General features: G+C 45.0%; 1 protein-coding gene across 2 annotated transcripts in view; it reads left to right on the forward strand.

Moving 5' to 3' along the window:
* The window catches only part of TRPM1 (transient receptor potential cation channel subfamily M member 1), a 594,536-nt gene that overhangs the window by 302,065 nt on the left and 278,730 nt on the right, over positions 1 to 13,741 (forward strand). Inside the window, exon 1 of one of the 2 annotated variants that reach the window (XM_069624913.1) lies at positions 4,337 to 4,750. The exons of the other annotated variant lie outside the window; for it this stretch is intronic. Coding sequence (XP_069481014.1) covers positions 4,679 to 4,750 — 72 coding nt within the window. The 5' untranslated portion in view covers positions 4,337 to 4,678. Of the gene's footprint in view, positions 1 to 4,336; positions 4,751 to 13,741 lie in introns of those variants that run through there. 2 annotated transcript variants of the gene reach the window in all.

A 13,741-nucleotide genomic window follows, 5' to 3' on the forward strand; every position in this document is an offset into this window, starting at 1 on the left:
ACTGGTAACATTTGGGAATCCATTCTGACATTTATTTAGGAAGCATTGAGCCAGAATAAATTCAACAGTTTGAATCAAGAGAAAGCCACTCTCCTTGTGTCTACACACTTCTGACGTGTTTGACCTCCTTGAAAGAGATTCTAGTGACTACGGGCACTTAAGCTTTGAAATTGAACATTCTGCACGCACGAGGAAGCCATTTCATGTATCAAGCAGGAAGTCCCACAAGAGCAGAGCAAGGATATTGATTTGGCCAACTTCATGACAGCATATGTGAAAACAGCATTCTGGAACTCTCTTTTCAGTTTGGTGACCAATTTACCTAAAAACCAAAGTAACTGCAATCGGGTAGTCCTTGGCCCCAGCATCGCCAGTTATTATATGTTATGCTAATTGATATTTGCATAGCTCCTACTGTCGTTGTTATGGTCTCGAAGCACTGCAGTGTGAATGGCCCTTCAGTAGGCCATTGTCTGAACAAACATGAAAATAAAAGATATGATACGATATTTTATTTGTATCGCGAAGTGTTTCAGAGTGCGGAGAGCATTACAGAGCATTACAGTGCATGTGAACAGTATTTAGAATGTAGGCGACTATCACTACCAGAGATGACAAGTTTAAAGAAATTATGCTAGCCATGCAATGCAGTATGTTCAGGCACACAGAGGAAGGCTAGGTCAGAGAATATGAGACAACTGGGCCGAATGTTTCATGGGGCTGAGCAGTATTCTGTGAATCACTGCTCTATGGCTATTATAAATTGGTCTATCAACCCCTGTGGCAACTGTCTACAGTTGAGGGCTCTGCTATACTTTACATGCAGAACACATGGACATGCAATAACATGTAGTCACATGAAAATCACAAGCACATTTCACATCCCCAATTATTTGTAGCATCGAGTTAATTCAGCAGAATTTTTTTATCTTGCACAGTATGGCACTGTTGAACAATTTAATGCAGCAGAATTGTTTTATATTGAATACAAATATTGTGTTGCACTGTTGAGCATAGTGAAGAAAGCCATCTTTAATATTAGCAGTAATACATTGCCAACTTAAGAGACAAAATATAGCCTGAGCTACCCTTGCAGGTCAAATTAATTAGGCTGTGTAAACATAAAAAAACGTAATCAAGCATGGCTTTGGACATACATGACAAGCACTACACATGTACTTAAGGGTACCAACCCATTTCAGACTAATATCCTAATTGTGGAAAAGGTACATTGGTGATGTGCTCAACGACTACTGATTTGTGTATGGAGATCGATGACGTCAGGATCACGAGTCTTCATAGTACAGCGCAAATCTTCTTCTTGGATTTAACAAATAGGTCAGAGGCAGGATCCACTACCCGAAAAAGACCGCGGAGCACAGCACGGGGCGACAGTAGCTTAATAAGCAAGCCCTGAAGGACCAGCAGTGTATGGCCCATTGTTATAGCTGTGACACAATTGTTGTACCACCCCTGAATATTGTGTGCATGCCACCCCCTCCCAAAAAGTAGACTCCTAGAAAGAGGATAACTTTAAGAAAAGTGTTAATAGACTTTTCAGAATGGCACTAATTACCCCAAGGGGACATACCCTGGACAAAAACGAAAGAAGCTATCACAATAAAACATACCTGCATAGTGATGTCTAGCCGCTGTAGTAACTCCTTAGGATGAGAGATACTTAAACATTTGGCTCTGGTAACACCTACATTGACAAATGAAGAAAGACTGCGCTTAGCATTCAAAGTGGCGGTTCATTTGAAGGACCAACATGTCCCTGCAAAACCTTTGAAACAAATCAACGAAGAAACACCATCACCGCTACATGGTGACTTCCTCCTACCACAGGCCTTGTTCCGTGTGGTACTTGCAGTGCGTACACTTTTACTAAGAGGAGACTTACCTTCTGACAGGAGTCTGCATCAGTTTACCAGCTGCAACACTAAGCGGGCAGCACGCTGCGTCAGATGCCCATGTACAACACGGCCAGGGCACGGTACAGAAAATAAGCATCAATGCAGGATAAGGTGCTATGTCAGGGTGGAACCCTTGGTAACACACTTCATATCCAAAAAACAAGAAAGATCAGAGAGGTGTGTCTAGTTAACTCTACCACAAAACATACAGCTATACGCAACGATGATTGGTCTACCCCCTGGTACGTTCTGTTAATACCTAAGCCTCGGTACACCCCTGAATAATTTTTCTAGGTACCTCTCCACATGGACATGGTTTTTCAATTGCCATCACCCTCAATAGCCATAAAAGGAATAGGAATCAGTAATAACTCGATTAATCCACCTGCCTAGTGGCACATTCTGTCCACAGCACTTGCATGTGACTCACTTTGAGTCACTATTAGCCTCCTTCTTCGTTGACCACCCATTCCTAACATATCTTTCCTGCACTACAATGGCGATTTGTACTCTGTTTCCATTAGATCCTCAAATGCATAGATGTCAACAAAGGTCACAGAAGCAGTGTCTTCAAATATGTCATGAACTAGCCAAGCAAAGGGTGTCACTGAGAGCAACGTGCCCCGACGAGCGATATGGGGAGAACGTGGGCAGCAGGCAAGAGGAAAATGTCTGCTACAGTGGCAAGGCTGGAATATATTGTTGGTCACTGGCAGAGTGAATGTGTATTACAATGGCAATGCTGACTTTTATTCTCCGGCACAGGCAGCATGGAATTATGTTTTACAGTGGCAATGCTTGCAGATATTGTTGATGCAAGCTTCATCATAACAGTCTTTGGGCCCATTAAGCATGAAAAGAGGGCACATTTTGCTGACAGGTCTCATAATCTGCTTTGAGGACAACCAGATTAAAACAAGGTTAACACTGGCATATATTGCTGAGACAAGCCTCCTGAGTTTTCTCTGGCCACAGCCTGCATTAAAATGTGTTGCAATATTCCATGATGTACTGTTGGTGTCTTGACGGTTATAGGAGCGAATCAAAAGGGTCGAATGACAAAAGGGTTGAGTCAATTCGACCGAAAAAAAGGATCAACATTTTTTTTTTTTTAGGGGGGGTCCCCCCAAAAACCCTGTTTTTTTGTGTAAAAACACCTTTTTTAAGGTAAACTAGAGCACAAAAAAAATATATACATTTTAAAAAATCTCCATCCTTTTGTTTCCGGTCGAATGTACTCTCACCTTTGCCATTCGATCCTTTTGTTTTCGAAACTTTAACTGGACACCTGTCTTGACATCTATTGGAGGTGTTCATGTTTTTCCCTACAAAACCAATTATGCATTCATTGGCTTTTAACCGAATTTTTCCTAAATTGGCACTGTAAAATTTTACATTTGAACCTAATATTTAAAAAAATGTCTTCCGGGCAGTACCCACCTAAACCCTGCCGAATTGGTTTGTCTCACACGCTACACTCGCTCTGGGCCATTTTGAAGAAAACATTTGCAACCCTCACTTTGAACAATGGATGAGTTGCTGCTACTGGCGCCCTAACGACCACAAAGGACTGGTGTCAGCCTTGGGTTTGCAATATAGGTCAATAATTTGTGCGGGCTCTGATTTATGCATTGGTGCTGCCGATCTTTGCTGTGCCTGTAGAGTGGAGACTGTGGGTGTATGTTTATCCAGAATTGTTGGTGAGTCTGAACAAGCAGGGAGTGGTATTTAGGACCTGTGGAGGACAGCAGACGTTGTTAAGGGGTCAGGATCCAGGACCAAAAGATACAATCTTTGTAGAGAGTGCGAACAGCAGCTCTTGTATTATTTGCAGAGCAGCTTTGCTGTATGGGAAGTAACTTTGACCACATTAGGAGTGTCTGCGGGTCTTCCTGTGTTATGGCTGTCACGTGATCAAATATTCAGAAAGGTATTGTAGCCTTGACAAGTTCCCAGGATAGGCACAAGAGGGTGTTGTTTAACGGGATATGACTAAGCTGAGGAAAACATGATCAAGCAAAGTTTTTTTGAAGTGCACTATATGAAAATGAGAAAAATCTGTGCAAAAAGTTGTCCACCCCCAGGGCTCAGATAGTTTAGCCTTTTGGCTGTTTGAGGCGGACATCTCGTCCAAACTTGAACATTGTTCTGAAGAGGATTAGAGGCCATTAAGCCTGCGTGACCTTTCTCCTCTTTTTTTTTTCTTCTTTTTTTTAAAGAATGGGGGTTTAATGAGGGCCGCTGAATAAACTATTAGGCCCAATTGTTTCAATTATGCAAATGAAGTTGACATTTTAGCAGAAAGGGGAGACACTTCAAATTAAAAGTTTCAGCTCTGTCTGGGGCCAACCTGCCCGACACACACGCCTTCTCAGAGCAACCGGTCACTTTTCTGAAGGTGGGGGCGTGGGCCCACGAGGGGTGTCCAAAGGGGGTTTAACAAGCCGGGGATTCACGAGGCCGCTGTTGCAGCAGATTTGTCGTGCCTTGTTCCACCATGAGATGAAAATACCCTCCGGGTAGGGAGACGGGTCATGGGACTCTGCCGGATTACCTTCAAAGGGGAGTCATGAGGTTGCCTGCAGCGTCGACGCTGATTGGCTGCGGCAAGGAAGCTGCTCACATGCTTCTCATATGAGGCTCTCTTCTTAAAGTGTCGGGGCCCCATCCGCGGCAGGATTCTCTCCAGCGTCCACAGACTCTGCAGGTACCAGCAGGCGACCCGGGCAGAGGCCAGAGAGGCACCATGCACCCGGCCGTGTATGCGTAAAGGCGCCCGCCCGGCGCGCAGCAAACACGTCAGCGCCTGTGCAGAGGCTTCCGCTGGCCCCAAGGTAGGAGCTAGACTAACTCTGCATGTTTAGTGTCTTTTTCCTCTGCATGCTTCCTCCAGAATGTAACTCGCGTACAGCAGGAAAAGAAGATTTGAATTCCAAGCTTGGGCCAAGAATAAGAAACATCACTAGGCTACTAAACGGTGCCATTTGGGATCAGGGTTTTGCACACAGGCTGTTTGCTTTTGGAAGGCAGGGAGCAAGTGCACGCTTAACCAATCTGTAAGGGTGTTTGCAGTCTCTCTCTCTCTCTCTCTCTCTCTCTCTCTCTCTCGAAAGTCATGGGCTTTGAGTGATATTGGACACACGTTACAGGGCCACGTCGTTAGACAGGGGATGTGCAGGCTGTCTTCGGCCTTTCTCAAGTTACCAGGCGAGTTTTTAAGATTCGGTGAGTGTGTGCAGAAAGATTCTTACTGGCGGGCTCTAGGCCTGCCCCATGCTGGTAAATAACCGCATGTTACTGCGCGCGATAGCATCCAATCAATACTGATCTGGAAACTGACAACATCATTTTAACTCAACAAGGTAAATGGGATGTACCACGTGGCTAGACATGTGTAGTACACCCCTTTATGCTGCAGTACACGGTTAGACCTTTTCAGTACACTCCTGTATACTGCATTAGAGATTTTTAGTATACTCCTCTATTCTTCAATATGTGCTTAGGTGCGTGTAGTACACCGCTGTATGCGGCAGTGCGTGGTTAGACCTTTGTAGTACACTCTCGTATGCTAGTGTGTGCTGTTAGAGATTCTTAGTACACTTCTGTATGCTGCAGTGCGCGGTTAGACATTTGTCGTATACTCCTGCATACCACAGTGGGCAGTTAGACATGTTTAGTACACTCCTGTATGTTGAAGTATGTGGTTAGACATGTGTTGTACACTCCCATACGCTGCCCTGTATGCTGCAAGGTTAGACATTTGTAATACACCCCCGCATGCTGCAGTTCTTAAGGGTTAGATGTTTGTAGTACACTCCTGTATGCTGCAGTATATGGTTAGACGTTTGTAGTACACTCTTATACGCTGCAGTGCACGGTTAGACATTTGTAGTGCACCCCTGTACGCTGCAGTACGTGGTTAGTCGTTTTAGTACACTCCTCTATGCTGCGCTAGGTGGTTAAATGTTTGTAGTACACTCTTGAATGCTGCAGTACGTGGTTAGACATCTTTAGTACACTCCTGTATGCTTCAGTACATGGTTATACATGTTTAGTACACTCCTGTATGCTGCAGTATGTGGTTACACATGTTTAGTACACCCCTGTATGCTGCAGAACGTGGTTAGACATCTTTAGTACACTCCTGTATGCTGCAGTACATGGTTAGACATGTTTAGTACACTCCTGTATGTTGCACTAGGTGGTTAGATGTTTGTAGTACACTCTTGCATGCTGCATTGCGGGGTTAGACATCTTTAGTACACTCCTGTATGTGGTTACACATGTTTAGTACACCCCTGTATACTGCAGAACATGGTTAGACATCTTTAGTACACTCTTGTATGCGGCATTTCAGGGTTAGACATTTGTAGTGCACTCCTGTATGCTGCAGTATGTAGTAACACATGTTTAGTACACACCTGTATTCTGTAGTACGTGGTTAGACATCTTTAGTACACACCTTTATGCTACAGTACGTGGTTAGACATCTTTAGTACACTTCTGTATGTTGCAGTACGTAGTTACACATGTTTAGTACACTCCTGTATGCTGCAGTACGGGGGTAGGCATCTTTAGTACACCCCTTTATGCTGCAGTACGTGGTTAGACATCTTGAGTACACTCCTGTATGCTTCAGTACATGGTTAGACATCTTTAGTACACCCCTGTATGCTGCAACACGTGGTTAGAGATCTGTAGTACACTCCTGTATGCTGCAGTACGTGGTTAGACATCTTTAGTACACCCCTGTATGCTGCAACACGTGGTTAGAGATCTGTAGTACACCCCTGTATGCTGCAACACGTGGTTAGACATCTTTAGTACACTCCTGTATTTGTATTTTGTATTTTATTTATTTCTATAGCGCACCAGGCCCAGGGGCAACCGGGCGCTTAACTTAGTTACAACAAGATGAAGGCATGACAGGCATGTGACAGAGTATTACAAGAGTATTACAAGAAGATTTACAAAATTTACAAAGTATACATTCAAGCGCATATAGATAAGGCAGTGATATACAGGATAGTTAATAATGGATGCAGAGTAGGTCAAAGTGCAAGTAGGGCAGTAAGCTGGTGTTAGCTGTCTTGGGAGGATAGCCAAGCTTTGGTGAGGTGTTTGAATTTCAGGAAGGAAGGTTCTGCTCTAAGGTCATTGGGGAGTGAGTTCCAAAGTTTGGCTGCCAGGATGGGGAAGCTGGTTCCACCTGATCTTTGGAGATTAAAACGCGGGATGACAAGGCAGTTGGCTTGGGCCGCTCTGCGAGGTCTGGTGGAATTGTGGAAAGAGAATCTGTTTGCCAGGTAACGAGGGGCTTGGTTGTGGAGGCATTTGTGTGTGAGAGCCAGGGACTTCAAGGAGATGCGATGTGGGATAGAGAGCCAGTGCAGGTTGCGCCTGGTGTCAGATATATGCTGGCGCCTAGGAATGTTAAGGGCCGCTCTGATCGCATTGTTTTGGACAATTTGTAGCTTGTTTAAGTTGCGGAGATTAGTACCTAGGTAGAGGGCATTACAGTAGTCAACCTTGGATAGTACGAGGGTCCTGGCCAAGGTTACGCAGTTGGCAGTGGTTAGGAACGGGCGACAGGCGGTGATGAGCTTGCAAGTATACGCTGCTGCAGATGAGACTGCGTTGGACTGTCTAGTCAAGGATAGGGTTGAGTCGATGTAAATCCCTAAGGTTTTCGTGTCCTTGGCAATAGGGATGGTGTTCCCATCAATGGTGAAAGACTTGAAAGCAGGGTCGAGTTTAGTGAGTTTTTGTGGTGAACCAAGAATGAGGAGCTCTGTCTTTTCATCATTTAGGCAGAGGCCGTGTTGGGCCATCCACGCTTGGATGACCTGGTAGATGGCGTTGATGGCGCGGGAGTCAGTTGTGTAGTCTCCTGTGATGGGGATTAGTATCTGTGTGTCGTCAGCGTAATTAGTATACGTGACGCCCAAATGGTCCAAAATATCGAAAAGGGGTTTGGTAAATACGTTATATAACGTGGGCGAGACACAAGACCCTTGAGGCACACCACAAGAGACCGGAGCGGGTGGTGCGGCCGCAAGTGGGGAAAACATGCGCATAGATCTATTATCCAGGAAGGATCTGATCCAAGTAGAGGCATTTTCTGAGAAATGTGCGGCTGATTTGAGGTGATGGCAGAGAATTTTGTGATTGACAAGATCAAAAGCAGCAGAGAGGTCCAGGAGAAGTAATAACGCCAGTTTGCCTTTGTCTTTGAGCTCTTCGATCTGCGTTTTTAAATCGATAAGGGCGGTCTCAGTGCAGTCCCAGAAGTTTATTTGATTCAAGGTATTCCTGAATTTGTAGGTAGGCCGCGCGGTCAAGGATTTTTAGTAAAAAAGGTACAGTGGTAATTGGTCTGTAGTTAGTGGGTATGCTGGGATCCAGGGTAGGTTTTTTCAGAAGCGGGATGACCCACGCATCCTTAAGATTGTCCGGTACAATCCCAGAGCTGAAGGAAGAGTTGATGAGCGTAGTGATGAATGGTGCTAGGTCGTGAGCTGCTTCCTTAATAATAGGTGCAGGACAAAGGTCACCCTGACAATTGGAAGGTTTAAGGCTAGAGATGATCTTTTCCACTTCGAGAATGGAGAGTGGAGAGAAGCTAAAAGGAGTCAGAGAATCTGTGCTAGAGAGGTTTATGGTAGGTATAGGGATCTGTAGAGGGTTGGATTGAAGGCTAGATTGTTTGTTGTTGATTTTAATTTGGAGAGTGGCAATCTTACCTAGGAGAGCTTCTTGGATTTTGGAGCACCAGGTGCTATCTTTGGTACAAGTGTCAGGTGGAGTAGCAGGAGTTTCAAGTTCTTTTAGGATTTTAAACAATTCTTTGGTGTTAGATTTGGCTTGTTCGATACGTTTGTTGTATGTGTCTTTCTTTGCCTGGAATATAGCTTCCTTGTAGTTAAGGGTGGCCAGGAGTACGCGTGATTTGTTAGCTGGCGAGTGATTGCTTCTCCAGTGGGATTCTGCAATTCGTTTTTCTTTGCGCAGGGCTCTGAGATGGGGTGTAAACCAAGAGTTTAGGTGGGCTCGAGGTTTAGATTTTCTCAGTTTCGAGGGTGCGATGGTGTCTAAGGCTATAAGCATGGCCTGGTTGAATGTGTCGACCAAGGCCGTAGGGTCAGAGCATGAGGGATCCCGGTCATTGAGAGCTGGAAGGAGGAGGGGGAGGAGTCTATCGCAGGTAATGTTGCGTTTGTTACGGGTGGCCATAGCTGGGGCAATGTTGTGAGGGAGGCTGATAGGTTTGGACTCAATATTGAATGTAATTAAGTTGTGGTCTGTCCAGGCACACTGTTGGTTAGAGGTGATGTTGATGGGACAGTTGAGGGCGGCTAGCCAGTCAAGGGTTCTGCCCTTGTTGTGGGTGGGTTGGTTTAGGAACTGAGTGAATCCAGCATTAGTGAGGATGTTGTCAATAGACGAAGCAGCAGTGTCCTTGGGGTCGTGGAGGCCTAAGTTAAAATCCCCCTGTATGCTTCAGTACATGGTTAGACATCTTTAGTACAGTCCTGTATGTGGTAAGACCTTTTAGTACACTCCTGTATGCTGCACTAGGTGGTTAGATGTTTGTAGTACACCCTTGAATGCTGCAGTACGTGGTTAGACATCTATAGTACACTCCTGTATGCTGCAGTACGTGGTTAGACATCTTTAGTACAGTCCTGTATGCTTCAGTACATGGTTAGACATCTTTAGTACACTCCTGTATGCTGCAGTACGTAGTTACACATGTTTAGTACACTCCTGTATGCTGCAGTACGTGGTTAGACATCTTTAGTACACTCCTGTATGCTTCAGTACATGGTTAGACATCTTTAGTACACTCCTGTATGTTGCCGTATGTGGTAAGATCTTTTAGTAAACTCCTGAATGCTGCACTAGGTGGTTAGATGTTTGTAGTACACCCTTGAATGCTGCAGTACGTGGTTAGACATCTGTATTACACTCCTGTATGCTGCAGTACGTGGTTAGACATCTTTAGTACACTCCTGTATGCTTCAGTACATGGTTAGACATCTTTAGTACACCCCTTTATGCTGCAGTACGTGGTTAGACATCTTTAGTGCACTCCTGTTTGTTGCCGTATGTGGTAAGACGTTTTTTATTACACTCCTGTATGCTGCACTAAGTGGGTAGATGTTTGTAGTACATTCTTGTATGCTGTATTGCGGGGTTAGACATCTTTAGTACACTCCTGTATGCTGCAGTATGTGGTTACACATGTTTAGTACACCCCTGTATGCTGCAGTACGTGGTTAGACATGTTTAGTACACTCTTGTATGCTGCATTGTGGCGTTAGACATTTGTAGTGCACTCCTGTTTGCTGCAGTATGTAGTTAGACATCTTTAGTACACTCCTGTATGCTGCTGTAAGTGGTTAGACATCTTTAGTACACTCCTGTATGCTGCAGTATGTGGTTACACATGTTTAGTACACTCCTGTATGCTGCAGTACGTGGTTAGACATCTTTAGTACACTCCTGTATGCTTCAGTACATGGTTAGACATCTTTAGTACACTCCTGTATGTTGCCGTATGTGGTAAGACCTTTTAGTACACTCCTGTATGCTGCACTAGGTGGTTAGATGTTTGTAGTACACCCATGAATGCTGCAGTACGTGGTTAGTCATCTTTAGTACACTCTTCTATGCTGCATTGCGGGGTTAGGCATTTGTAGTGCACTCCTGTGTGCTGCAGTATGTAGTTAGACATCTTTAGTACATTCCTGTATGCTGCAGTATGTGGTTACACATGTTTAGTACACTCCTGTATGCTGCAGTACATGGTTAGACATCTTTAGTACGCTCTTCTATGCTGCATTGTGGGGTTAGACATTTGTAGTGCACTCCTGTATACTGCAGTATGTAGTTACACATGTTTAGTACACTCCTGTATGCTGCAGTACGTGGTTAGTCATCTGTAGTACACTCCTGTATGTTGCATTACGTGGTTAGACATTTGTGGTACACCCCCGTATGCTGCAGCATGCCACCCTTTCAAATGCCTCGGTATAAAGCCAGTTTTAGGGAATTTCTTTCAGGAGTGTGTCTGCCTTATTGTTGCAGGCCACCTTTTGAGCCACCGGAAGAGAAAGATTTAAACCCCGAGCTTAATTTGAAGTAGCCAACAGCCATGTATGTTCATCCCCGGCGGCAGAGCTACTATTTTCTGTTGTTGAAGTTGTTGGTACACGTTCATGATGTACACTGATCCATGAGCGTATAACGCAGAGGGATGCTCCAATTATTACTGCCATCTCTTGAATAGTTAATGACGAGGGGTCATGGGAGTTGTAGTCCAAAAGCTCTGCCATCCACAGGTTGAAGACTCCTGAGTCTAGCAGGTACGATGCTGCGTGTGTAATTCCCACTTGTTGTCCAATGGAGCACACGCCTAAGGTGTCGAAGGCCCAAGCGACATGCCAACCTACTCTTACCTTTTGAGTGAGATTACTTCTAGGTTGCCAACCTGTGAAGACCTACAGCGAGGTGGCGGAAGATTCCAGAAAGATGGCAGATAGCTTGGGGGTCTCGGGGCGAGGGGATAGTAAGCCTGGAGGTTCTGAAAACGGGATTCCCCAGGAGTTACGGCTGCTTCACAGAAGTCTCCCAGGGAAGCGGGCACGCAGGCCCTTCTCTAGGAAGCTGAGCGCGATTCACTTGCACTTTGCTACAGCAGCCTACAATGGGGGGTAGGGGCCCAGGGTGGGGGGGATCCTTCGACCCAGGTTCCGACTCGACCACAAGGCCAGAAGAGCCAGCCCAACAGGCCAATGTGTAACAGTAATCTAGTATATCATATAAAAAAGGATAAGATGGTAGACTTTCTCTACTCACACCCCTCTCTCTCCCCCCTCAATTAGAAAACTCTGATAGATTTTCCAGGCACTACAAGTCTTGACAACATAGACTGCGTGCAACATTCCAATTTTCAAAAAACATTCTTGTTTATTCAAAATATTTAAATTAAAACATAAAACACTACCCTCACCTAACACAGTGTAAATACTAACACTAAAACCTACAGAATCTAAAAAGCTAGGCTTCAAATTAAACACACATTAAATCACATAACAAAATACAAAAATATCCTAAATGTGTCAATAAAAAACATATAATCCCAACATGTTTCTGTTCTTCAATGCCCCTTTCGGGTGAACATTCTTCAGGGGAAACTTTAAAACATCCACTATTCTCTTCAACACCGTGTTGAATGGGTAGTTTCAGGCAAACAAAGCTTTAAAATGGTGAACCTTCAATGCACGTCTGTAAATGACCAGTATACTAATTTCTCGCCAATGAGAAACCAAACACTTCAATGGGCGTCACAGTCCGCCGAGATATCATCACACCTCCACAAAGGTGGGAAAACCCACAACGTGGGACACTGGAGGACCCTCCCTTGTGGTGCCAACCGGACCCAATCCACAAACTTCTACGATATAACGCAGTGCCAATCTGCACGTTGAGAAGAGCTCTGCAGTAAGTGCCTCAACACAATGAGATGATTTACTTGGGTTGAGAACTGATGCGGCCTGGAAACTGAACCAAACAGTAATCTAGGCCTGTACATTCTCTTAGTTCTCTGTGCAATTGATGCTAATGTCCCAGTTGCCTTGAAAATACAGAAATTCACACACATGTTCCCAAACACCTATGTTAGCAGGCACTGTTCAAATGGCTGATTCATGTGAATATGAGCAACTTGCATTCAGCGCCCGAGACGGTTTTATTTCCCAGGCCCACACTGCTTGGGCCATCGTTACTTATTGGAGGGCGCCGACAGTTGCAGCCCTTGCAGAGCTGCAGGGAAGGTGCGCGCGGGTATGTTAAGCGCCTGTTGCATATTAAACAGCAGATGTAGGTAACAGGACGAAACCACCAATGGATGTGTTGCATCTCCCGCCTAAAATGTTGAAATCAAAGTATTACACAAAGCTAGCTTTCCATGCCAGCAGCAGTGGCCTCCCAGAATTTCCTTTTTTTGTCAGTGGTGAAAATGAACAGAGTCCTATTTTCTTTTCTATTGTGATTTTAAGGCGCATGTTGTACCCTTGCAATGAGTTAGGAACATGGCACTGGCTGTCGTATAGGGAACACACATGTCAGACAAGGTGGCGTTGTACTGTGATGGCCCTGCTAAGGTAAAAGCTGCTTAAAAATGTGTATTCCATGCAGTTGCCATTTTTCTCTCTGCGTTATTGTTTCCTTTTCAAGGAGAATTTTCTTTTCCAGCAGCGGTGGGAATCAACCTTCTTCCCTAGTCCGGGAATGTCAGCCTAGTGTTCCGCAATGCCAGCCGGTGAAAAGTTGGTCCTTTCTGTGTCCAGTGCACAGTTTCCGACCCCAGAAGAGCGGCCACAGTGCCTATACGTGCCCTGCTTTGCACGGCGGCCATCATGGAAGTTGCCAGAAGCTGCCTGATTCCCGAATGCACGCCAGGCCGTAGGGCCCACCGTGGCCATGTTCTAGTGTGTGAGTGGTATTCCCTGGCCCAGGGCACTGTGTAGCTATTCAGTGTTATGCTGCTGCAGGCGCCAACCTTTACACGCTCCTAATATGAAGGATCTGTTCAATTCCGTTGTCCCTTCTTGGGATCCTCAAAAAAGTTCTTCTGGCCCAAGGGACCTTTCCATCCATTTACATAGTTGGCCCGGTAGGCACTTTGTTGTAAAAATGTAATCTTGGTCCAGCTGGTTTTTCCAGTTTAGGGCCAATCAAAGCATTGGTTTCGTAAGGGAAACGCTTTGAAAGAAAGGTCGTGTCACAACTTGTATTGGAAATTTCCAGTCATTTTTTAC

Source organism: Ambystoma mexicanum, chromosome 11 (assembly GCF_040938575.1).
Source record: "Ambystoma mexicanum isolate Mex_15411 chromosome 11, UKY_AmexF1_1, whole genome shotgun sequence".
In the NCBI taxonomy this organism is placed as follows: Eukaryota; Metazoa; Chordata; class Amphibia; order Caudata; family Ambystomatidae; genus Ambystoma; species Ambystoma mexicanum.